This window comes from Blennius ocellaris (genome assembly GCF_963422515.1).
Source record: "Blennius ocellaris genome assembly, chromosome: 1".
In the NCBI taxonomy this organism is placed as follows: Eukaryota; Metazoa; Chordata; class Actinopteri; order Blenniiformes; family Blenniidae; genus Blennius; species Blennius ocellaris.
Window position 1 is genome coordinate 24,080,672 of NC_137650.1, and position 26,717 is coordinate 24,107,388.

At 38.8% G+C, this 26,717-nt stretch overlaps 2 protein-coding genes across 2 annotated transcripts in view; both read left to right on the top strand.

Moving 5' to 3' along the window:
- Nucleotides 1-22,878, top strand: part of mrvi1 (murine retrovirus integration site 1 homolog) — a gene marked incomplete at its 5' end in the record, with an annotated part of 28,484 nt that extends 5,606 nt beyond the window's left edge. The window contains 22 exons of the mRNA XM_080497759.1: nt 1,085-1,232; nt 3,786-3,814; nt 9,810-10,004; nt 11,577-11,683; nt 11,775-11,836; nt 12,419-12,592; nt 12,793-12,870; nt 12,992-13,017; nt 13,622-13,678; nt 14,430-14,876; nt 14,986-15,064; nt 15,777-15,897; nt 15,977-16,007; nt 16,909-17,049; nt 17,267-17,398; nt 18,542-18,695; nt 18,861-18,910; nt 19,818-19,952; nt 20,343-20,404; nt 21,445-21,567; nt 21,775-21,903; nt 22,428-22,878. Of these exons, the coding sequence (XP_080353885.1) occupies nt 1,085-1,232; nt 3,786-3,814; nt 9,810-10,004; nt 11,577-11,683; nt 11,775-11,836; nt 12,419-12,592; nt 12,793-12,870; nt 12,992-13,017; nt 13,622-13,678; nt 14,430-14,876; nt 14,986-15,064; nt 15,777-15,897; nt 15,977-16,007; nt 16,909-17,049; nt 17,267-17,398; nt 18,542-18,695; nt 18,861-18,910; nt 19,818-19,952; nt 20,343-20,404; nt 21,445-21,567; nt 21,775-21,903; nt 22,428-22,590 (2,643 nt within the window). The 3' untranslated portion in view covers nt 22,591-22,878. The remainder of the gene's footprint in view (nt 1-1,084; nt 1,233-3,785; nt 3,815-9,809; nt 10,005-11,576; nt 11,684-11,774; nt 11,837-12,418; nt 12,593-12,792; nt 12,871-12,991; nt 13,018-13,621; nt 13,679-14,429; nt 14,877-14,985; nt 15,065-15,776; nt 15,898-15,976; nt 16,008-16,908; nt 17,050-17,266; nt 17,399-18,541; nt 18,696-18,860; nt 18,911-19,817; nt 19,953-20,342; nt 20,405-21,444; nt 21,568-21,774; nt 21,904-22,427) is intronic.
- Nucleotides 22,879-24,335: 1,457 nt separating this feature from the next.
- lyve1a (lymphatic vessel endothelial hyaluronic receptor 1a) lies at nt 24,336-26,139 on the top strand. The gene is made up of 6 exons (XM_080501251.1): nt 24,336-24,465; nt 24,577-24,760; nt 24,837-24,976; nt 25,262-25,456; nt 25,569-25,641; nt 25,806-26,139. The coding sequence occupies exons 1-6, from the start codon at nt 24,378-24,380 to the stop codon at nt 25,951-25,953; spliced, it is 828 nt and encodes a 275-aa protein (XP_080357377.1). The 5' UTR covers nt 24,336-24,377; the 3' UTR covers nt 25,954-26,139.
- The last annotated feature ends 578 nt before the right edge of the window (nt 26,140-26,717 follow it).

The following is a 26,717-nucleotide window of genomic DNA, read 5'->3' on the forward strand; positions in this document are numbered from 1 at the left end:
GCTGACTTATTTCTACTGTAGTGAATGTTACATCCGTCTTCATCTCTGTGACCTAAGTGAGATCAGATTGCAAATTGTTGTTAATGCTGAACTTATGAAGACAGTGGTTCTCAATGTCTGGGGTGGAAGAAAGAGCTGGAGACCAGGTGGACACAGACTGGTTTAAGCTTCTTCCACACTTTGAGGACTCCTTTCCAAAGATAAATCCATATTAAAACATTTTGGTGTTAACAGCTTTTGGAATCCTAGGCAATTAGCGTTATAAAATGTGTGTGAGGTGGAGAATTTTATTAAAGTGGAATTAAGATCCTTATATATTGGCCTGCATTGCTATTTAACTAAAGGGACTTTTTATATAATTATTGATATTATGGGTCACATTAGATGAATATCTAAAATGTAGAGAGAAAAATAAAACTATTCTGTTGAAATTGTGTGTGTGCTTGCCGCTTGCTGCGGACTAGTCTCTCCTCCTTACTGCCACTACTAAGTAATAATATCATATAAAGTACTACTATTAGTGAAAAAGTATCAATAAAGTACAAGTAAAAGTGAAAAGGCATCAATAAAGTACTATTAATTTTAAAAAAAAATCTGTGATAAAAAAGAACAACCTTTTTAACAAATTTCACTTCAAAACCTGAAACGTCTCAAGCTGTTTTTTTTGTCAATGAACAATGTTTTGCCTCTTCACAAGACTTCAACACAGAACACAAGCAAGTTTGTCTTGGCTTTCAAATATATTTAGAAATTGCTTCATGGGTTGATTTAGTGCAATTATGGTTGAAGCAAAACATGACAGTTTTCACAAACAACGAGCCGACTGAGCGATTCAAATGTTGTTGCATCTCCCATCGTCCTTGATTCAGCCGATGACCTCTTGTCTTATGTTTCCTTTTCTTAACTGATCAAAGTATTTTTAGGTGTATGTTTATTTATTTCTTGAGTTGACGCCAATTAGACAAACAAATATACGTATCTAATTCCAATCAAGGAGCAAAATCTGCATGTCTCTTTCTGGAAAGACTTGTTCTAATATGAAACATTAACACAGAAGTAAGGCTGGTCTGTCTGTAATCATCAGGAGTCTTCGGGTACCAGTCTTCCTGATGATCCAGAACCAGATGTTGGAGGCTTTATGCTGGAGCCAGAGGAGGAGACAGACATTACAGAGCGGCCTCCCTCATCTGCTGTGATCCCACAAGTGGGCGAGCTTCACTTATCCTTGAATGGTATGGCGACGACAAAAATACATCTTCAGTGCTCTTCAGTGGTTCTGGCGTACAGTGAGACACAGATGAGTTTAGGCAACTTCCTTTTCTAAGGGTAATCCCAGAGGACGTCTGGAAATAGACTGTAGATATTTACATTGCACACGACAGCGGGCACAGAGAGGGGGAAGGAAGAATAGGCTCTTCGGGAGTGTATGGTTTTTTATCAAAGGGCAGCATGTGGAAAATTATTTGTTTTTTTTATACAAATACTGGATTTCACATATTTTGAGCAGCATTTTTTTTATTGCTTGAATGCTTTTTCAAGGCCAATTACTTATTGAATTATCTATTTTTTCCTCTGTGCTCCATATTCTAATAATCACAAGTAAATGATAGTCTTTCATTTGCAGCGCTAGAGTAAGTAAAAAAACGCTAAATGAATACTCATACATAATTTTAAAGTGTTAAAAACAGATCAGATCTATGATTGGGCCTTAATTTATCAAATCTTTTCTGTGTTGTTGTTAGTTGAGAAGACAGTATGGCCATGAGTATATATAAACATATGACTATATATAAACTTCTGACTACACATTTATTTAAAACATTTTTAGGAACACCTTCCAAGGAATGAAAAGTCGATGGATATTCACTGACGATTTCATCAATTCATTCATCACATGTAGTATTTTTGAGAATTAATCATGTATACTGATCAAAGGAAGCACGTTTTTGTTCCACCTCTTCCAGAAAGGTCATGGAAAATATTTCCTTCTACAAATAGTCCCCGTTGCTCAGAAAGCCAAGTCTTACTATTAATGGTTCATTTGTGATTTAGAGGGACATTTAGTGCTTGCTGAGAAGCGGTAGGTGGTTTCAGAGAACGTCTTTATATTTCAAACGAATAGCCAGGAGTTGTGTTCTTCTCCACTTATTTTACATTCGGCTGTCCAAACTTTGTTGTATCCTTTCATCAATAGTACCACTGTTGTGTAGACTTGGTTTTGATTAGCCAGTTTACCTCTGTCCATACAACTTACAAACACAACACAAAAAGATCAGTTAGCACTTTGTATCAAGTGTTAAAGTTGTACTGTGGAGTTCAGTTAGACTTTCACTTGATTAGTGATTAATGACAGATATGGATTAGTGAGCTATGTATACTATATCTTACACTGCTTTATTGGAATGTAATTGCAAGGAAAAGACTTGAAAGTAGTTAGAAAACAGACACTGGGGTTGTGGCAATGGATTGATTGAAATCCGTTATGTTACTGCACTGTAATAAGCAGCGAGTTGTTGAAGACACAAAATGAGCACCATTTTTCATTTGTGATCACACTTACTTGGGAAGTTGTGTCTGACTCATGAATTGCAATTGCAAAAATGTTACACAAACTCCAAGAGAGTGAGAGGTTTCCGGCTGTGGTGAATGAAATGTTCTAAGAAAATTCCAGCATAATGTGATTGCTAACAACACCAAGAGCTCAGCCTTCATATGTCTGTCTGTGCTGTAGAACTGTGATGTTGTGAGTATCAATCAATGCTTTTTAAACTTAATCTCATAATCAACTCTTTATCCACTGAAGGTTGAATGTAAAAAAAAGTTACATAAAGCACCAGGTCTCTAATGCTCTTTGTCTGGGTGTGTGCCCACTGTAAACAATAAACCTTCATGGGAAATCTATACGTGAGTGAAAGGGGACAAGGTAACAAGATCCCTATGGTGGGAATGTGAATTAATTTGCTGTTCGAGTGAACATTATAAAGAAAAGAAAGCCTCTGGGAGAAAAAATAGTGCTCATATTCAGGATGTTTATCTTCATTTCTCTCAAGGATCTTTAAAAATATTTATAAAACTCAGAATCTCCAGGAAGCATGTAGTTCCAAAAACAGATTTTTATTTTTTTTTTAACTGCTGCATAAAAGCAGCTATGGTTATCTTTCTATTGAAAATTGCTTCCCATTTAAATATTAGCTACTCGTTTTTATTAAGTATTCAATTAGACTTAATGTCACATGTTAACATTGCACTGTGGAGTTTTCTGATAACTAATCAGACAGGACTTTTCCTGTCCTCTCTGATTATTAGCAGGTCATGTTTAGTTCTGCAATTACCTGTTAATCGTTCTGATAGTGCTTGGTGTAATGCCCATGAAATATTTACCCCCTTGCTTGTTTCCACAGTATTACAAACCTCTTCTTCCCCCCGTCAGCCTCTGAATTAGACGACAGGAGCTTTCAACTCGAGGATCAAGCACCTTGTGTACTCAAAATGGTTGCCAGGTTATTGTTGCCCCTGGCTATAGAGATGGGATGGGTGGGATACTTCGTGAAACAAGGGTCACACTATGTCTCATGGAGGCTGTCCTCCATACTTGTTTTTGATCTGTTTTTGTCAACCCCACCCCCCACCCCCAAACACACACACACACACACACACACACACACACACACACACACACACACACACACACACTACTTGATTGTCCCATTTAATTTGCATTGCACAGACTTTCCTGTTAAATGCAAATCAACTGTTTTCACTGACTCTATTTTCTCTGTCTCCAGCCGGTTCAACACAGAGCAGCTGCAGCAAGGTAAGACTCCATCCAGCTTTGTTACACTAAAATACACTGTCTTCAAGTCTGTCGTGGAGATTGAACGTGTTTGCAATTTGTGGGTATAAAGTGACTTTTGATGCTCGTGGGTGATAAATCCTGTTCTTTAATACAATTTCAAACTTTGTTTATTAGGCCAGTGTTTCTGCTTTATATCAATTCCACTTAACAGCAGTTTAGAGGAAAAAATGTACATATATTTTAAATATATATATATATATATATATATATATATATATATATATATATATATATATATATATATATGATCCAATATGATCTAATATGATCCAATATGATCTAATTTCACCAAGCATTGAGAGTATAATATATAGTACAAACATATATTTCATATTTCAAAACACTGTGATCATTGTTATAAGAATTGTGCTTCATAAACTGCTATAGGACAGTTTACAAATGATTCTACTATGACTAATAATAGGGGAGAAACGTTTATTGAGCAGCTCCCTTTTTTATAAAGCTTTCCACAACAAGTTATTGAAGTTCATGTTTTTTTCTCTCACCATCTCATGATTTTAAGTGTCTAAATGATCACTCACAGCAATTTAAACGGGATTGAGGAGAAATTGAACCCATGAACCTTGTTTTGTTTTGTTTTCCTGGCCAATAACTCTCTCAGGACCCTTCAGACTATGTCCCTCTGCCCTCTGGGACTTTAGCCTCAGCCTCTATAAAACTATCATTTCATGTCTTTACTGCATGAAATATATTGTTGTTTTCCTATTTGTAGACCAAAGGTGCTTTTACTTTAAGTATCTGTTTTTGTTTAAGTATCTGTAAAAAAAAAAAAAAAAAAAAGAAAAAGAAAAGAAAAACAGGGAAAAACACATGCCTTTTTCTCAAAAGAATTGTCTTTGATCAGCCGTTTCCTTCACACACAGTGCTTCAGACTATTAGCTCACATTAATTGGAATTATGATGCTAAAATTCACCATGATCATCAGCTGTGTTCCTCCAAACAACGTGACTATCGTGCTTTATTTCTTCTCCCACAAAATGCGGAATGACTGCATTACTTAAATAGCAAACTCTTCACTAAAGAGCCTAAAAGCAATCATCCAAACAATAATGAACCTTAAGAGCTCAGAAGTGGATGCATGGATTCCTCGAGGCCAGTAGAGTAAACACGGATCAGACGAACACAATCTCTCTGTTGGACTTTCTCAAACATGAACTCCGACAAAACGCACAAAAAAAGGTTTCCCACAACATGCAGAGAAAAACAAAACAAACCATTGAGAAAAAAACAAGCTGCTTTTTAAAAAAACTTGTTCAGGGTTTAGTTGAAAGATGATCGGAGGAGCAGCAGCTCAAGAACACACACACACACACACACACACACACACACACACACACACACACACACACACACACACACACACACACACACACACACACACACACACACACACACACACACACACACACACACACACACACACACACACACACACACACACACACACACAGAGAGACAGAGTCCACAGCAGCCCAAAGAGGCTCACCAAGTCCTTCTCCTTAAATGGTCAAAGCTCCCAGGAGTGAAAGAGGCTGCTGCTGAAAAAAGAGAGGGAACAGAGGGGACGGGAGAAGGAAGGAGAAGCCCTGAGGATAGAGGAGTTTTCTGAGGGAAAAGGCTGAAGTGACAGTTAAACTAGGAAGTCGGTGTGAGCTGGGGAGATCAGCGGCTGTGTGTTTGAGTTTCTCCGCAGCACTGTGGCGGCAGCCTCAGGTAATGTGCATGCTCTCTGTGGACAGGTTCAGATCGGATGCATGGGGCTGTGGGGTCTTAGTGGGTGATGGTTTATGTGGATACCTGCTGCTCTGTCAGCGCTCTGTAAAGGGTCTTTACAGCACCGTCAAACTATTTCTGGAAGCTCTGTGGACGGTTATCAGTTTGACTTTTTACTGCAAGTTTTGTGCAAGTGAAAGTTATGTGTAATCTTTCTAACTGCAATCATGCATTTGTGAAGTCTAATGAATTAATCAGCTTCTTCACTTGTCTGTGTATCAGTCTGTCTGTCCATTTCTTTCTCACACTTCCTCTTCTCTGTTATCTCAGATTGTGCCTCTGTGGTAACCACTTCCTCTGCTGGCCCTGTACTCTGCACTTCACACAACCAAATTTTAAACAAATCTGGCAAGAGGGAGTAGGCTTATGTAACAGAGAAGAGGAGGAGGAGGAGGGTGCCGGTCCCTTCGTCTCCCTCAGAGGAAAGAGACGGTCAATCCGAGCTGCAGTGAGAAATTAATTCTGACTCTGGTGGTTATGAGGAACAAATACGTTGTCTGTCTTCCTCGTTGTGTAATAACAAGAAAGCAGTTGTGTGCACAGGGTTATCTGCACTCCAGCTTGTATGCTCTGTACTCTTTCCCCCACAGGAAATCATCTGAGTGATTCAATTACTCTGCAATATTTATCTGAGTCTGCTGGGGAAACACTGGGCTCTGCCGAGCCCCCTGCAGTGCACCTCTGCCTCTTGGTTTGGGCACAATTATATTCAAGTACCACAAACTTTTGCTGCATCTGCCAACAATCCCGATCAATTGAAAGCAGCGGTTTATCTTGAGAAAGAAACTTGTTGAGTTGCATGCACAATTTAATTTAATTTAACAAGGCTGCATATACATTTCATTGATGCAATGATTACGCACTGCTGATTAATAGTTTCTATGCCATTTGTCTTAGTTTATCTATTCCCCTTTATTCATATATTTTGAGAAAAGGCAGCTGGTGCTTTTTATGCTCGATGTTTTTCATAAAGTTTTTTTTAAAAACTTGAATTTCATAAGTAGATACAGTCACGAAGAATGCAGGTGTTTGATAGCACCCGCACATGGAAGTTCAGGGGCAATTAGTTTGAGATAGTCAGTGACTCGTTCTCATATTTAAAAACGGAACCCTTGTGCTGATTTGTTCCCATGTAAATCGAATACATAATAACAAAGACGTGAACTGTGAAGTCAGTTTATAATGAGATGAAACATGTTCTGGCTCTCATCAGCATCAGAAACAATCAGCATTCTGTCGAGCCAATAAGGCTGGTTAAACTACCTTTCAAAGCTTTAAAACATCTACACACTGAGAAAGAAAAGTGAATTTATTCCTGTATGAAACTATTTCTGTAGCCAGGAAATATCCCCGCAGCTTACCCAGAGACTGTTTAACAACCCATTTCCTCCCTAGTGACTCACAGCCTTTCTGTTCCTATATGTTCCCAAGAACTTGTCATGTTTGTGATGACATTAAACAGGGCTCTGCATATTTTAGCCTCCTATTCCTGGAGGTTTTGTTCAGCGTACACTACATGCCATGTCTGAAATAAACCAGTAATTCATCACCTTTCACGCTTCTCCACAACTTATTCATCAGCTGCTGAATCAGACAACATGCACTGACAGTACGAACACCTGTGGTGGTCATGCATATGTAAGTCCTTCTATTTTTGCTGACATGAAACAAATGTGGAGCACATTAGCATCCTCACCTGTGACAATGTTTTGTGTGGATCACATTTCGTTTGATAGAAAGTTTGTAGAAACGGCTCTTTGGGTCATAACGGCTGCAGGCCTCTGATATCAGAATTACTGGGTGCATGTGGGATTAACATACCAGAGATTTGAAATGATCATACCTCTATTAGAACCAAAACATCAAGCCTAGTGTTGCCCCAAAGTCAAATATATTCACTCTATATGTTTAATAGTATCACACGGGCACTCTTTGTGGCGTCAGCACAGCATGTGGCTCACACTCACAGCCCTCTTACATCTGCGTGCATCTGACCATTCAGCGAATCACACTGAAACAAATCTCACTTCTATAATCCATGCTCAACAAAGCACAACTGTGCTTGAAACATGTCACACAGGAACATATGCCTTTAAGGTTCAAAAATACTGTGGCAGGCTGTTTACAGCTATACATTCACAAAAGGTCAAATTATAGTTCATTAAGTCTTCTTAAGAGTTCAATGTACATAGTACATAGGGAAAGATATGTTAATTATTGTACATCTGGCATACATCATCGCATAGGCTGTGATATTTACATTATACGTAAAATCAAAATACAGTAATATCAAGAAAATATTTTTTTGTAGAGTGCACCCAGACAGAAGATGTTTTTCATGAGTGTAATTTTGTTGTGTGCAACAATTCATTTTCAAATTCTTAAAAAAAAAGGTATTTTAGCGTCGTTATTCACTTTAATCATCTCTGCTTTAATGACATGATGATACTGGCACTCTCCTCCACATTAAGCTTCAACAAATCAAGCTGTAAATACGTTCACTGTCGATCAGCTTCAGGGGCATACGCATGTGGACTGACCAGTAATGCTTTCTCTTCTCAGAAATCCTCCACAGCACACACTCACTTTTTTCATCAGTCAACTACAAGCTTGTGTGTTTGTTTTACGCCGTCCCTCAGGAGCTCGCTGCCTCAGTCAGCCTGTGAGAGCGTGTTGCACTGAGTGCGGCCGAGTTCCATAACGACGCGGTGCATCCTGGTCAGTGTTTGTTTTCAAAACAACAAACTGTCTGATGATGGTCACACTGTGGGAACAAACACACATGAAACTTGGACTTTGTAAGCCTGGTCATGAGATGTATTTATTTGCATTTTTGATTGCTCTTGGCATGCTTGAGTCTGAAGTCTGAGACTGAGGTTTTCAGTATGCCACTGTCTCTACCATTTCCCTATGAAGTCAAACAAAGTAAACTTATTGTTTTGAATTATGGACACAATATAGTGTTTTATCCTAAACTAGAATTATGTTAATGTTTAATATTTCTCACTATTGTGCATCCTTTAATCCTTATTCTAATATTAATTGGATTGATTTTTGTTTGATTTTTCATCCATCAGTTTTGGAAAACTATAGTAGTTGCGGCCTGAATTAGTCTGTAGTGACCTCTCCAGGGCACAGGCCTGGGTGAAGGTTTTGAGATAGACGAGGTGATGCAGTTGTTGTCAGTGCAGCTGCCAGATGGTGTCACAGGGTTTGACCAACTGCCTTTTGGGTTCCACTCAATATTTTCTGTCAGGGTTTAATCACTTAGCCAATCGTGTCGGCAAGGTGGACACACCCTGAAGTAGCATCACTGTACTACTCTGCATTTTTGTCCTAAGAAATCACGTGTTTTTTTAAATTTGATTTTAGTGGTTAAGTCAACTTTGGCTTAGATGGTGTAGCATGTTATTGAATAATTGCATAATTATATCATGGAAGTGTCCTTGCAAGCACCGTGCATGGCAGCCCCCAGCAAAGGCTAGTGAATATGGTGATGGGATGTGATGGGTCATTTTAAAGCATGCAGAGAGTCAAGCAGCAACACTATATAAATGAAATGTTTTTTTTTTTTTTTAATGATTTTTTAATAAGCCATAGCATGGCCTGTGCTGAAGTTGCATGTGATCAATGCAAACAAAAATATTCCTCCAAATCTCCATAAGATACCATAACATGGATTTCATGTTCATTTCATGTCCTCAGTCATTCAAAAATATATGTTCTTTGCTTAAAAGTAGTTGTTGAACCATCAGTGGATAGTGGCCCAACAGTTAACACCAATTAGTTTGCTTGTAAGTAAAAATGAATGTGTCTTTTCTCATGTGAGACTTCAAAGCCGATTCATACGACGGTTCAGAAGCTCGTGGGGAGGCTTCATTCCAGATGAGTGACTCTCTTGGAAAATGTTGCTTCTATCGCACTTTTATGTCAGTGGAGAATGAAGCTATTTTTGGATTTGTTCACGATGTGGTGGTGTGTTAGTTTTGGTCTGTCTCTTTATAGCTGTGGTTAGTCAGATGGGCCTTTCTCCTGATACAGCTCGAATCTCAGTTCCATTTCTCTTGTCCGTCGGATAGATTTTCCTTTAGCATTCACTTATCAACCACCTGTTTCTGATCGCCCTCAAAATAGATGCTTGTGTTTGTAATCTTGCAGCTTGAGAAAGAGGAGAACCTGCAAGAATCACCTCCTGAACAGAGTGAAAGTCACTCGAATAAGACCTGTGACGCCCCATTCTTTTTCCCCCACACCCGCTCCCGGCCGCCTCTGCTCCCCACCATGCCCACGCTGCCCGAGGAAGAGGAGGACTCTCCCGAGGAGCTCGACAGTTCCTCCAGCTCTCCCAGCACGGTCAGTGCTCACGCTGTCACTTTGAAAAGGAAGATTTTAGCTGAAACATCCAAATCATCTGGTTGTTGGAAGAGCTTTGAAATTATAAATGTTCTTTTCTTCCCAGGCACAATTTTTAAAATCTGTCATAGTCTTGTCATACAAACGTGTTTCTCCACACACCACAGAGTTACATATAGGGGAAAAAAACATGGTGCATCTTTACGGTTTTTTTTGGGGTTTTTTTTTCAAATTCTTGGATGTTTTCTGAACTTTAAAGGACATTTTACGACAGATTTGTTATCAATGGAGCCCTTTAAAAAGTACACTTAATGTAGCTCCTTGGTTTTTCCACAGAGACTCTTCTGTTGTCTGATGAATATCTTGTTTATATAAAATGTCTGCTAAATCCTTTGAGACCAATTTGTTGTTTGGGGCTAAACTTAGTGTCAGAGGTAAAGGTAATTATGAATGAAAGCTAAGAAATAATTACAAAAATGACCTATTCTTTTCACTTAGCCATCTATGTTGATAGTTTTGCTTTTGACAAAACTTTCAGAACTTAAACTTATATAAGTTCAATAAAGAAAATCCAATCCTTCTGCACATGTAGATATAGCCAATGTGAGTTTTGTTCGAGCTGTTTGCTCTGTTCACTGAAAAATGACTCAAACATGAAATGTTGAAGTTGTTGAAGTTATATTATTCTGAGTAGAAAAAGTTGACATGAAAGTGAGGAATCCTGGCACCTCTGTCCCTAAAACATATTTCAAGGATACTTGATCACTGTCGATGTAAACATTTTGATTAAGGCATTTCCAGATCAAAGTATCCAAAACATGTAAATGGTCCAATTTTTATTGAAATAAAGGGTGAACAAAGCCTTTTATGTCACTGAAATATCCCACAGAAAATGTGTTCATCACTCGGCCATCTGAAAGTTATACAACATTTTCTCCTGTTGCTCATAAACACCCAGACAAGATAAAACATCTCGGCAGAATTTAATGAAGCTGTGTAATCTAATCTCCAGGCCATATGCCAACACTATTAAAAAGTGATCTACCTTTATCACAGCAGCTTCAAAGACACTGTTTCTGAAGTTTTTTTTTGTTTTGTTTTTTTAACCGTCACAGTTGGTCGGCTTAAATGCATTTTCACCTTTGACAGCTTTGGAAACCGACTGAATGTCATCTTGAGTTTTTAAGTTTTTTAGGAATGTGCTGTTTTGTTGAAATGTCTATTATCTGTCATTTGTGTGTGGTAATATGATTATTAAATTGCACATTTTTAGAACTGTAAGCAAATTACAATCACAAGATGAGCCCTATGGAGCATCTGATATTTGTAGACCTTCTTCTATGGAACTACTTAACTTTGAAAGTAAAAGCCACAAATGTCCTTTCCTCCGATAATCATTGCTTGTTTATGGCTCTCAACAGCTGTTAACAACAAAATCTCATGTGAAATCCTCTTGAACAGACATGGGAAACTGGCGGTCACATATGACCACAAATTACTAGCACGTGTCTTGTCTTGTTTTAGTTCAAACATTAAATTTTTTGGTGGGTTTTTTTTTTTTTTTTTGCTCAGTCCACACCTGGTGAAATACGAGCTGTTGTCATGACAGCGCCCACCATCGTCTACCCTCAGCAGGCCATGATTGTCCAACACGATGGACGTCCGTTGGAACAGACCAGGTACTTATTTCCTGTCAAATCAAACCCTGAAGTCCTTGTTAACGTGCTTTAACTGCAAACTGTTTCCAATCATAACCGTTTTCTCACTCAGACCACACAGTCCCCGATCTCGCCTGGCCAGAAAGTCCTCTGGAGGACCCATCACCACAGTGGGTGGGTAAATCTGCCGCACACAAACACACAAACACACTGTGAGTGTAATTACTTAAAAATAAACACAACACTGTGAGAACTGTGCAGATATTATCAATGACAACATGCACTTAACCCCTTCACCAAATTGAAGTCATTTTATTCTGGACGTTTTGTTTTTTTCTGGAATAGAACCCTTTTTAAGGGAACATTTCTAATGCTAATAGAAACAAAATACAAATACAAGTATGCATTTTAAACAAAATGCTTTGCTCATGTGGTATACTTAAGATCATTATCGACATCTAGATTACGTTTGGCTGTCTGCAATCTTATGGCTAAATATGTCAGTGTCCTCCCCATGCCTGAAATGCCTTTGCTGGTTTTGAAAGCTTTTGACACTGAGCTTGTTTGCCATTTGTGAGGGCAGAGGAGGATAAAAATAATCTCTGAGTTGGTAAACAGTTGTCACTTTATACCAGAAATCCTGTTGACATACTGTTAAGATGCAACCCCATCTGTTGGCTTGCATTTGAATAGATTTTATTTCGGCATTTAAAAAGAAAAAGTAGATCAAAAGACTATGTGCATTGTCATTCTTAGATGGCACAGGTAGTGTGATTGACCTGGTGAAAGATCCGCTGCCAGAGATGCAGCTCTCCGAGGAGGATCGACAGAAGAACCTGGAGCTGCTCGAACAGGCCAAGATGGTCAGTGATCGTTTCCTGACGCGTCGCGGCCGCCGATCCACCAGCAGTCTCACCGACTCGCCCACAGGTAGTGCACGCAAACGCACAGTGATACATCGCACACTGTTTCTGAAGCTGGATAATTGTGAGGTTATGTTTCAGTGAGGTGATTAGATTTAAAAATAGATGTTAACATATGAAGCTCTGTAATACTCTAATAATATTTTTTTGGGGTGGCTTCCTGAAAGAACTGGAAAAGCTTTAATCATATCATGCTTTTTTTTAAAGGCCTTTCTCCGAATCCAACACCGTCATCCTCCCCAGGTCCATCGAGAAACAGCTCCCTCTCTACAGCTCCTCAGACAGGTGTAGTTCTTCTTACTGACCTCTTTTAAAGACTTATAAAAATGTTTATAAATGTATTGATTTTTGACAGCCAAAGAATATTGAATTGAGCCCTTCATTCTTTGCTTTCTTTCCCCTGCAGATGGAAGCTCCTCACCTATTGGTCAGGTAAAGACATTTTGTTACTGTGAAACTGTTGTCACTGTTATTCCAATCAAGTGTAATGTAGGCATTTTTTAATACCCATTTTTCACAATTCATTCATACATTTCTGTAGTTTACATAAATCAGGGGCCTCAAAATCCCAGCTCATGGCCCAATGCTCTTATTTTTTTCTGATGAGGAAAATACAAGTGCTGATCTGTACATTATTTCTTTTTTAGTTCAGTTTAAGGCATCAAATAGGCATTTAAGAAATGACTGAATGATTTGTGTTTGCTGCTTGGCGTTTTGTAACATTGAATAGTATTCATTTTTTAAATAAAACAGCACATTTTCAGAAATATATGTCTTTTTTTTTTTGTTCTGGTTGATCACTGAAGTGGCCCTCCAGCCAACAGTCCCTCTTTTGAGTGTGAGACCCCTGAATGAATTGCTTGTTCTGTTTGAATTGCCTAATGTGAGACATTTTCCCCCACATGTCTCATTGTGCCTGATTCAGCAACTCACATTAATCTGTAATAAATCAGCCTAATTATAATTAATTCAAGGGCTCAGTCATTATGAATCCACTTATTGCCTTATTTACTCAAAATGTTATCTTCTCTTGTAGCATCTGGAGGTTCCTGTAATGAGAGAGCAGTCGGATGTGATGAGCCAAGATCAAGAGGTCAGATAAACCGGCTCACTCATTGTTTGTTAAGACAGATTTGACAGCCTTTATATTGTCGAAGGTGCATCTGATGGAGCAAATGTGAACTAAGAATTCATCATATATATGATTATAAATATGCTGATCGAGGAAGCCAATATCTTGCAATTGCAATAATGGACACAAAGCAAACACAGGCCTTACAATTATTTAAAATGCACTACATTTCCCCCCATTAAACACAATTTTAACAGTCTGCAAACGTCAAATACACAGCATAATTCAACGGAATCTATTTAAAAGGTGCATTTTTACTGCACCTGTATGTATTCATGTGATCACATTCACATACACATACACAAATGGCAGTGTCTACCATGTGCATGTGGACAAATACTTTTATCTGCCAACAAATATAAAAGAAAAAAACACATGCAAAATATCCTAATCTAACGATTATCACAATAGCAGGCATTTGCACTAGAAATCTTTATGAGACAACAGTTGAAAGATTTTATCCTTGTCTATTGTATTTGTCAATTGCGTCAAATCACATGAAGTCACTTAAAATTGTGGTTTAAAAATAAGTGGCTTCAAAGTCAAAGTTTTTAGTGACAGGAATAACAAAAAAATGGCCACGATTTAGTGGTGGAAAATCTATGAACAATAGTTATTGCTTGTAGATGGCAGAAATTGTACAGGGTCGTATCAGATATTATAAAAGCAATAATGCTTCATGTAATAATTGTTGTTATCTTCCTGACTTCAGGGCAGGCTGCTGGCGGACTGGAAACCTACCGACAAAAGGAAAGTGTCTTCTGGGACACTGACGCCCCGTTTTGCTCTTCAGAAAGAGAACTGTGAGCTGGGTGCATCTAAAAGTCCTCAAGCAGTCGTTAAAGCAGACGAGGGATCAGGTCGAAACCCAAACCAGGCCCCTGCCACAGGGGTGGCGAAGCCTGTCCCTCGACCTCCCACTCAACAAGCCCCTTGTACTGCAGAAATCAAGACGATTGGAGCTTTCCCTCCACTAATGAGAGCCGTTTCCTGGGATGCTGTAGGCAGCATTAATTCTAGAAATGGAGCACCGAGTTTCCCAACCACATCCGAGGACCCTTTCTCAGATAAAACCAGGGATAATGTCTTCAAATCCTCAGTGTACAAGGACCTTTCGATCCCACCAGGGGGTGTTCCCAAACTTTCTAAACTCAGAGAGGTAAAACAGTCTTTCAACAAAATAATTTTGTGGTATCTTTTTTTTAAATTATTTTGTAAAGTTTAAACATAAGTAAAATATGTTTTGTTGTTGTTTGTGTTGAGTGCAGGAACACAAGCTGCTGCGCACCCACAGCATTGTGGGATCTAAGTTACCAGACTTGAATGAATCATCTGAACAGGAAAAAGGTATCAGCCCTCTTTGTCAAGTAAAACACAGAGAACTTAGAACGGTACATTTGGGACTGTCGACAAGGGCGTCCACTTCCTGAATCTCAGGGAACATCTGTTCCGGTCTCATAACGATTATGATCGTGATTTGTTGTAGGTTTTTTTTTCCCACTCTGTGCCACCCCTTTACTGGCAATCTCATAACGTCAGACCAATGCTGTTTTCAGTTTCCATCAGCAGATGGCAGAATTGTTAAAACATTCATGTGATTTCTTTTAGTACTTTGCACTTCTAGATTTTAGTTGCTGTGGTTACTTCTCTGAAATACAAAAAAGAAAAAAGAAAAAACAACTGCTGAAAAGAGAAACTTGTACTGTTAATTTATGAGCTTTGAAGGGTGAAAAAATGTTGATGATGAATATGAAAAAAATACATTAATTACTTTAACTTTATGTGAAAGTGTGTGTGTGTGTGTGTGTGTGTGTGTGTGTGTGTGTGTGTGTGTGTGTGTGTGTGTGTGTGTGTGTGTGTGTATCACTGCTAATGGCGGTAAATGCCCATTTTTTATTCAGATTAATCAAGCTGATGAATTAAGCTGCATTAACGTACTAATTTTGATAGGCTCAATATATATATGTATATAACAGTAACCCTGTTTAGGGTTTAAAGTTACAAGAATTTTAAATGATCTTGCACAACTGTACAAACTTCTGCTTTATTGTATCTGAAGGTTCTGCATCTTCCACAAACTCAGCCAGCAGCGGCGAGCCAAAGGAGAAGTCTGATGCCATGCCGAATATTTCAGACGTGATGCTGAGAAAGCTTAAACTTCATCGGGGTCTACCAGGCTGGTATGTAACAAACTTCTGTTTGAGCTAACATTTCCTCTTTTATGTCTTCACTAACAATTGTTATCTAATTCCCTTCCAGTGCGCCGCCCCTCACTGAAAAGGAAGTTGAGGTCAGTATCAGACTTTGCAGATGATCGAAGAATTTTCAGTCATTTAAGTACACAGCACATCTACTGCTGATTATTATCTGACAATTGTCAGCAAAAATGTAAGTGTTTATTTATTAATTGAAATATATTTTGGAGTATATGTTTTAGGTGAGGCCCACAAAGGTCATGTAAGACAACAAAATAGACAGTTCCTGCTTCAAAAGCTCAATAGCAAACACAAAAAGATAAGCTATGCTTCTTTCTGTTTGCTCATGTGAAAACACGTTAATATGATATTTTTATTTATTCCTCAAGATGAGCGAGTTGCATGTCTCAAAGCCTGAAGCTTTGAGACATCCAACTTTCTTTATGTCAAAATCTGCTCAACTGCCAAAGGACATAATTCCACAGATGTCGAAGATTGCCTCCCCAGCTTTGGCGCTATTCTGTCAACGGGAACAGTTTTCCTGTTCATGACCAGACCAAAGAGTGATTTCCTGACGATAAAATGCAAACATTTGTGACGCTATCAAGCTCAGCTGTAGCCCTTCTCGCTGTTCCCTCTGGGATGTGTCTGGATCAGAACAGTCAGAGGTCATATATTTCCTCGCAGTCCAGTCCCCTGTATGTTGGAACACTGCAGAATGGCTTTGATCAGCATGGCAAAACATCAGGAGGTCAAACATCAGACTCTCAACTTGTTCTCCATGCTTGTCTCAGGGTTGTTGGATTCTCCCTCAAACTTACTGCATATCAGTACTCTTTAAACAAACCCATTGACTCTCATTTCGCTGGCTCATGTGTTTTGGGACTGTGGGAAGAGGTTTCTTGGATTACTGTGACTAACACCTCCCCGGCTTATTTAACATGTTGTTTAATGTCTTGGTCTCAGTGTTATATTGATGTCACTTCCTCTCTGCAGAATGCATTTGTTCAGCTGTCACTGGCATTTCGAAATGACAACTACACTCTGGAGACGAGACTGAAGCAGGCAGATCGCGAGAGGAACCTGACTGAGGAAGACACAGAGAAAGAGCTCGAAGAGTTCAAAGGAGCACTGAAGGTCTGTCCTCCAAAACAACAGCAAATATTCTATTAGAACAAAAGTTGAGTCCCTCTGGCTCTTTAGTACATGTTCATCTGTTTGATGCTTCCTGGAAGCATTCCACAGTGATTATTTATCCTTTCTATCGAGGAGTTCCAGCCCAGGTACAAAAGGAAAATGCGTTTTCCCGAGTTTTCCTGAGTTTTATTAAGAGTTGTTGTTGTGCTCCTCGTAGATGACTTCACCACAGTGGCAGAACTTAGAGCAGCGGGAAGCCTACCAGCGCCTCATAGAGACAGTGTCTGTGCTGCACAGACTGGCCACTCGACTCTCCAGCAGAGCAGAGATCGTTGGAGCTGTTCGGCAGGTGTGGTTACACGAGCGGAGCTGAAAAATGCAGCAGTGTTTTGTGACGGATGCTGCATTGTGAAAACATACAGGTTCTCTTTTCATTTTAGAGATACTTTCTTCATTCTTGGAGCTTAAAGAGCTTCTTGAATGAATGATTTTATCTGATGTAGTTGCTATGATAATAACCAGCCAGAAAGTTTTTACTTTTAAGTAAAGTTTTCAGCTTTTTATAACACTCCACCAATGAATTAGATCATTTGCCTCCTCTGTCTTTTCTTGCAGGAATACATTAACCTTTCAATCCACAGTCCTTTTGGCATATTACTTTTCTGCCAGTGCACCTTATAGACATCCTAATCTGTTCAAAACCTGCATTATTTTTTTCTTTCTTTTTTTTTTAATTTTAGTCAGAACTCATTTAATTAGGGTGGCCACATTTGCATCGAACTCTATTTTGCAAATATGTCCAAGGCAAGACACACAGAGGCACATAACACTGTTATAACAACCAAAAACTGTATGAAATACTTGAAGGACGTATGTAGGATCAAGTTTACTGATAATATACATATTTAACAGATGAAAATTGAACTATGACTTTAAAACCACATGGGAAACATGACTAAGTGAGTTATTCAGTTATTTAAAGCTGTGTCAATATTACGTATATCTACCGCACAACTCTTTTCCGTTATAAAACCTGCTTATATACACTAAAGATGTCTCAAGGTTCAAGACTACTTTATTCATAGCCATGGATAGATTTGCTTTGCAGATTCTCATGCCATAACAAACAAAAGAACACAATGAACCAGATGGCAGGTACTTGGTCGAATGACAGGAAAAACACAAGTGCTCATTGTTCCGCCATTCACCAATAAGTAAAAGAGATCAAACTAAATGAGATCAAACTCAAAAAATCTTGCACAGCTATAGTTGTTATTGTGTATTTTATTTTATTTTCAAGCACAATTAACAAATCCGAAATTTCTTTCCGCTACAGTTTGAGGTGATATGTTTGTTTGTGTCATGCAACTGTTTTACAAGAGTTTCGTGCGCTACGAGATGGGAGGTTGTATGAAACAACATCTCTGCTAAATCGGATGCACGTTAGTAGACAGTCGTCCTGTTTTGACCGGGTGTGCTTTTATTCGAATAGGAGAAACGTATGAACAAAGCCACTGAGGTCATGATGCAGTATGTGGAGAATCTGAAGAGGACGTACGAGAAGGACCATGCAGAACTGATGGAGTTTAAGAAGCTGGCTAATCAGAACTCAAATCGCTGCTACGGAGGATCTGTAGACACTGGAGGTAAGTCAACAAGAATGAACACACATAGTTTCAGCCAACTTCATCAGAGTATTTGTACGTTTCATACTAAAAGTAAAAAAAAGAACATTTACTGCAAAAGAAGATTTGATAAAGCATGTGACCTCACGTAACGTTTATTCTGCACCTTTCCATGTGTCTTTAAAGATGATGGTGTTCCACGGCCATCGAGGTCAATGTCCCTCACACTTGGAAAGGTAAGCATTAAAGTGTTTGTTTTTTTATATATATAAATGCAATAAAATATTGAGCATTTTATAAAAGACACACACATATGTCTTCAGTGGTTGTCATGTCACCAATAAATGCACTAACCAATCAACTCCTTTTGATTGATTAACAAATGACACTGTCACGATCATGAAAGAATAAGATCTCCATTCAATTTCTTTCACTTTATCTAATTCAGGGACATGAGAAATAGGTTTCCGCTTGATTTCAAAAGCTGTGGATTGTCCTATACCTAAATCCATCAAGTGCATTGATTCAACAACCACCAGCTAAGAAAATCATTTAGATGAATGGTTGAGCATCACAGCCAGATCACTACAGGATGGTAAGATGTTGGCCAGGAAAGATCAGGAGTCCATAATTCATAAATCTCTGCTTTCAGTTGAGACTTTACTGGTGCTGGTAAAGTGATCGCTGTAGAAACAGGTTGTCACCATTCATTAAAATATCTAGATTTTTGCTCTTCAGATATTGTGTAATTATAATCGCATAACTTTGAGGATTTAATATAAGAGAGGGTGAAGAATTCTGCAGGTATGATCAGTTTACAAAAGGAAATCAGCTGGCTGGTCAGCTTAAAGTGTTTTAAAGTGTTCAGTGTTTTTAATTCAATGCAAATGCAAATGGATTTACTGTTCCAGGTAAATGGCAACAGCCAACATGTTTGTAATGAAAATACATTTGATTTCACCCAGTCAGGCAGTCAGCAAAGTTATTAATTCAGGTCCTCTGTGGCCTCTGGTTTACCAACATTACTGAATGGTTTACAGTTAAATTGACGCATACATGAATTACTGTGTGCCAATGATCAGACAGTCCTCATATTTGTAAATGTCACTGTTACCTGTCTCATTTCTGAATGTTCTTCTGTAGGCTTTGCCGCGACGGCGGGTGAGTGTCGCAGTTGTGCCCAAGTTCAACCTCCTGAACATCCCGGGTCAGGCCCCTCCCTCAGCTGCACCGGGCCTCGCTGCAACACCTCCAGCTGGTGCTGCTCTTCCTGTCCTGGTGGGTCTTCCTGTCCTCCTGTGGAATGACAGGAAATCACTTACATTATAAGCATCTATTAGAATGACACAAACTTCGGAGCTAAGCTAAAGTTCATCTGCAGCCTGGAAACATAGTCAGCATTTTGAGAACAGGATGGTTTATTGTGTTATGTATAAAAATGTATTGCTGCTATTTACTCATTGTCATTGCTCGTATCATACAATGAATTAAGAATTAAGGTTATGTTGAAAGTGTTTTCAGTCACCTGTCAAACACCAATTTATCATATTTCGACAACTGAGAATGTATTTATGTTTCTAAAAAGATGTAAAAGTGATATTGTTTCATTTAAAAAAGAAAGCAAGAGTGATATTGTTTGAAGGCTATTTTCAACTTTCTTCTGTTTAGTGTGAAGGAAATGATGTGAAAACCAACACCTTGACAGAGCCGGCACAACCAGCTGCAGAATGGTAGGGTTCATGCACCAATGTTGTTTTCCCTTAAACACATACACACACGCACACACACACACACACACACACACACACACACACACACACACACACACACACACACACACACACACACACACACACACACACACACACACACACACACACACACACAAAGGGACATATGATATATCCACTTGACCTCCACTCTGAGTTTATTTTTAAATTTCTAATATCCTGATAACAAAAGATGTTATGTTTCTTTCATGTTTGCTCAAAAGTAAACCATGTTTACACGAAGCTCAGCTAAGACTGCTGCTCGTCTAACCTAAAGATATAACCTAACCACACTGTTATATTTTATCCTTGCCCTCAGAGGGATAAGGCGAGTGTGTAAACGGATTCCAGTCAACACAACAGCAATAAATAGACGTGCACACAAACAGTATTGCATGTCATTCACATATCCTTTCTTGGTTTTCAAGGTCATTTCACAGTCATTGAAACAATGGGCCAAGAAAACGCTTGAACTTATAATCCTCCTTATCAAAAGTGTTTTGTGCTGCAGAGGGATCTTTAGTTTGTTTTTGTGACCTTCAAGATGTGTTTTACAGTGCCAAGAATGCCCAGGAGGGTAAAAGTAATCTCAAATGCATTCGAGAAAAAAAAAAAAATCACGGAACTGCTTCAGCTTTGAGATATTCTATCTTGGGCTGTAATCCAAACAGTTGTGTTTGACACAATCCAGGCTGCAATCATATTGTGGTTATAAAGTGATCTTCAGGACAACTCTCAAGTGTCCAAGCTAAATGTTCTTTGAGGAGAATAGCAATAACAAATGTGCAAAGTAGGCAAGCAGTTTTTTTTTCTGTTTATGCTCAGTAAGCCTGTTGGTAATACACCCCCATCAGTCCATCCAACCAGCACTGCAGCTCATCCATTACAAACAAGGCCATGATGTTGCGATGGAATCAAACTACATACTGTTTTACAACACCGGCTGTGATAGTGGGAGAGTGTCCAAGGCTGACTGTTCTTTCCTATCTGAAACAATGCAGTGGAAAGAGTGTGCTGGAGCAGGAAAGTGAGCCGGCCAAGCCGCCAGTAAACTTGGAGGAGATCAGAGCTGAGATCAGAGCTGAGCTCAAGTCAAAGATTGAAGAGGAGGCATACAATAAAGGGTGAGGCCCTCTCCATCTCTCTCTTTCTCTCTCTCTCTCTCTCTCTCTCTCTCTCTCTCTCTCTCTCTCTCTCTCTCTATCTATCTATATATCTCTGTAATGTACACAGACACTGTATGATTGTATGATATTGTTATTCATAAATTGTTACTTTTATCCAACACTATCCAATTATACTGCTGGAAAATGTGAACCTGTCAAATGCAGCTACCAAGAAGGACTGAAGCAAAGCAAAGCACAACAGGAGGAGAAACAAGAGGAAGAGATCACTGCAGAGAAATTGCTGGAAAACAAAAACAAGGATGAAGAAAGTGGAAAAAGGCTAAAAAGCAGCAGGTGAAGTGATTCTACTTCCTTAAAAAGATAAATAAAGAGCTCATCATTAAGTGTGTGTGCGTGGTTGTCCATCTTTGTGTTTACTTTGTGATGGACTGGCGACTTCTCCAGGATGTAATCTGTCTTCACCCTCAGCCAGCTGAGTGGGATGGGTGTATCATTCAAGCAGTGAAACATGCAAAATGCTTTCACACAGAGTGTGTGTGTGTGTGTGTGTGTGTGTGTGTGTGTGTGTGTGTGTGTGTGTGTGTGTGTGTGTGTGTGTGTGTGTGTGTGTGTGTGTGTGTGTGTGTGTGTGTGTGTGTGTGTGTGTGTGTGTGTGTGGGATTAGATAAATGTGCAGAATTCTGTAAAGAGAGAATGTTAAAAAATGAAATATGTTATATAAGTAAAGTCATTTTGAGACATCAGATCCAATACTTTACATGAATAGCATAAACTAAGTAATTCATTATTTTTGGCATTGTATAAAACCATGACATCAGATACTAACTGTGCACTTTTTGGGGTTAATGTCTTCGCAGGAGGATGGAGGAGGTCCTGGCTCTCATTGGTCGGTTTTGTCCCAAGATCCCCATGAGTCGGCGCCTTCTATTGATCATTCTGATACTGTTTGTGGCGATGTGTGTGGTCATCAGCATTTTCACATTATTCAGTGACTACTACAACCAACGTGAGGACACATAAGAAGAGATTGACCGTGTGCACAACACATGACGGAGATCTTCGGACTGAGTGTTATATCACGATCACACAAAAAGAAAAAAAACAATCCCACAGAGATCACAGACTCTGTCGACTTTCCATATCATCACTCTCAAAACACACTTGAATCAAATGACCCTGATGCTGAAGGGTCAAAGACATTTTGGGAGGCTTTATTAATTATGTTTCAGGATCAACAAAATAAAGTTTCAATATTGTTTGGCGAAACAAAATGACGACTTGTGTGCTGTAGTGGGAAATAAACTGTGTAGGGACCAATTATAAAGATTTAATATTTTATATATATATATATATATATATATACACACATATATATATTTGAATATGTTTCATTAAATTAGATGCATATGTAACAATTCATTCTGGTTGTGATACTTTAGATAATGATCATGGCACTGTTTATTGAATGTTACAGCAGAAAAAGTGTATATTTATCTACACTCTAATGTTAAGGTATAATCTCTCAGGACCAACTGCTAATAAACCCCCCTGACAGGTTTCAGAGTTCTATTTAAATACTGTTTTTGTTTGTTGTTTGAATTCTATACCGGATATTTAAAAACTAGAATACAAGCACATTCCAAAGTAGTTCCTTAAGTGCAATATTTTGCAGTTTATAGTTCATGTGTGTTTCCTTTTGGATTGTGTCTTGAGAGCACTGAGAGATTTTCCTCCTCTATGAAAGCACTGTTTGGATGTCACAAGGCTCCTCTATCTTCTTTGCACATTCGTGCCTCCCTGTGTTCCTTTATGTTTTTGGAATTTACACTCTGCCACTTCACCTTTAAATAAAAGGTGCTTCAACATAGTTTGTCGTCATTTAAAATACAGCATAAATCACTTCCAAGACAAATACCACAATATTTAGTTATTCTACTTGATGGCAACTTCAATTTGTTTGTTAGTTTAGTTGGGTTGGGTTTAATTTTGAGATTAGGTTTATTTGGTTGGATTGAGTTGGGTTTGCTTGACTGTGGTTTTGAGTTTATGTTTGTGTAATTTGGTTTGAGTGTTTGTATATGAACCCAATAGATATTTAAACTGCACTGTGAGGAGAAGTGAAGTACCTGGAAGAATATATGATATTCTTTTTTTATGGCGCCACATTGCTACATGTTGTATCCACTCACCTCACTGACACTTCACTTCTGACAAAAACACATGGCTGCATCCTCGTCAGCATGCTTTGCGTCATTTCCTGCCGACAGGGAATGTGGAGAGATGTTTTTGTGGAAGTGGGATGTGTGTGCCAAAGGCTCATCAGAGGACATCATAGATGATAAGCACATTTATGAGTGTGTAACGCCCAAGAGAGGAAATCATTAGAACAAGGTCTAAAGTCAGATGTCAGAAACAATGAAACTCACTGACTTTATTCACACAAAGAACATCATCATCCTCACAAACCTTTCACTGCTCCCTGCTGAGTGTTTTCCTTTTCTTGAAAATGTTTTTTTTCCCATGTACTTAAGTATAAAACTTCCTAAGCTCAAATCAAAGGAGGACGACTGTAATCTACTTCTCATTAAACTGGTCCATCTCCTTGGCCCTCGAGCATATGATGACTCTTGATCTGACCTGTGCTCTGTACTTCCTCCTTCCTTTTCCTTTACTTTCTGGCAATGACAGACTCCACACACCCCAATGAATAGAATCACTTCTATTTAACCGTGTCATTTGACTCACAGACTCATAAACCCCCACCACTGGTTGTCACCGGCATTCATGCCCCTTTACTTTGACCAGTCATGAATATTTTTTGCCTTTGCATCACATCAGTGTTGGCCATCACTTCAGTCTTCTCTGATCAAAAAAACAAGACAAATCACATACAAGGTAAGTAATTACTCACATTTTTATGCATATCTATATTTAATGGTGAAAATAACTGTGTCATGCAACTTACTCTCAAACAAAATGTCCATTTATGAATGCGTCTATCTCTAGTTTTTCCTGCAGCCAACCAAAGTATTGCTGGAGTATTCCAGGTTAGTCTTGTAAACTACCTCAACCAGCCTCAGTATGCCTTTAATGCCTCTGAAGCTCGGAGGCTTTGTTTGTCCCTCGGTGTCCGCATGGCCTCTAAAGAACAAGTGCAGAAAGCTCTCACCAAAGGTTTAGAAACATGCAGGTACGTCCAGAAAAACAGGTTTATCGCAATTGAATTTATTGGAAAATGACCTGATGTTATGTTTCATTTCCTGCAGGTTTGGATGGATTGATGAACATTTTGCAGTTGTTCCAAGAATCCATGCCGTTGAAAACTGTGGCAAAAGCCAGACAGGTTTGGTGCCCTGGCGAGCATCTGTCAGGCGAAAGTTTGATGTGTTTTGCTTCAATGAATCAGGTATGCAATCTTTCATATGCAATCCTCTCATGATTTAAACTACACAACCTTGGAAGGCTTTTGTACAACTTTTACATATTTTGGATTCAAACACCATATTATTATTTACGTTAATTTTACATACATTTTTGGGGTCTTTGTAAAGCTTGATAAAAATTACTTGATTGTTTTTTTTTCTGTCACCACCACATAGTGGCAAAAGGGAAGCAGTAATACGATAGAAGTTGCTGCTGTGAAAAATGCTATTTTGTAATCTAATCTTTTTTGGCCTTGGTGTATTTGCAGATGCACAATTGAAGGATGCAACGACCGATACCCCCTTAAGCAGCTCGTATCGCTCAACTTTGTCTCCTTCAGCAACACAGAAAACGCACTCAGCAATTTCCTCCTCCTTCCTTCCTTCTTCGTCCTCGACCCCTAAAATCAACAGAGAGGCAGAACCGGCTCGCTATGTTGGTGGTGCACAGCGCTCTCCCGGAGGTAAAAAAAAACAAAAAACACCCTCAAGCTTACATGTATATTTCCTATTAAATGAGTGATTTTTAGTTATGTATGACTCATGTATTGTTTTTATGGACTTTATTCATTTCAGGAAAGCTTGCACTCATCACATGCACGTCTGCATTCCTTATAATTGCTGTGGTCATCCTTGCATACCTAAAGCTGTGAGTGGTCTTCAATATAACCTGACACAATTTCATACATAAATCAATGAGTGTGGTTGGGATATAGACAAAACACTCAAGAGACTCATACTGTAAAGGCAAAACAACCTTTTGTTTTTATTGGCGCACATCATGATTTGTTTATATTTCTCTGTGTTGAAAAGGCACAGGCGTTGCTCTGAGAGTTCTGATGAGAGGCATCAACATGAGTACATCGAGACAGAAGAGTGGACGTCTGAGAAAAGTATTAAGGAAACCGAAACATCTGCACCACAAGATGAGAGTATAGAAGTGGATGAAGACGAAGAATAATAAACTTTTTACTGATGAAGAGCACATGATAGAAAACGTGCTCCTCATTGGTGATTATTTGTGCCATGTTTTGTTTGGACGTGAACCAGAGAAGATGTGCAGTGACTTTGTTTTCTATGTATGCATTGTTTATAATATTTCTAGTTATCTGACATTAATAAATAAAGCCATGAGAAGGTGATGTCAGCGAGACAAACATTTTTTAAGGCTGATGACTTTGTCAGAACAGTGTTAAGGGTCTTAAATCATGAACAAACACACAAAAGCAACTGCAGTGATGTTTTCAAGCATTTTGCAAAAAGAACATGTCACTCTACATTTATATACTATCAAGTTGACTCTAAAACCTCACCAAAACACATTTACACACACTACTTGTTGGTGAGGTAGAGAATGTCCCAGCCACAGGACAAGTTTGTTATATTCACTTCTCTGTGCAAAGCCTTTTTTCAGTTGTGAATGTTCTCATGACTGATATGCAGTGTACACAATGAAAGAAAGGTTTCATGTTTTAAACAAACTCTGTAACATGCCCCCCCTTAGAAAAGGTAAAATTGTTTATGCAAGGAGGAGTATGTTTGATGACAAGTGTCGTTAAACTCCATACATCCACTCGTCCGCTGCTTTTGTCAAAAATTGAAAACCTAAGTGCCATCATTCATCCAACGCATGCATCCTTCTTTCTTTTCAAAAAGCTTTTTTGTTTTCAGCAATTATCTCTAGGTGGGACATGTTGCTGTGACATTCTTAGGTTTGACCGATTG

Excerpts from the sequence above, each read along its gene's own strand:
- lyve1a (XM_080501251.1), top strand. The coding sequence starts at position 24,378 with ATGAATATTTTTTGCCTTTGCATCACATCAGTGTTGGCCATCACTTCA. Across the intron at positions 24,466-24,576 it reads CAAGACAAATCACATACAAG|TTTTTCCTGCAGCCAACCAA; the intron begins GTAAGTAATTAC and ends GTCTATCTCTAG. Across the intron at positions 24,977-25,261 it reads GTTTTGCTTCAATGAATCAG|ATGCACAATTGAAGGATGCA; the intron begins GTATGCAATCTT and ends GTGTATTTGCAG.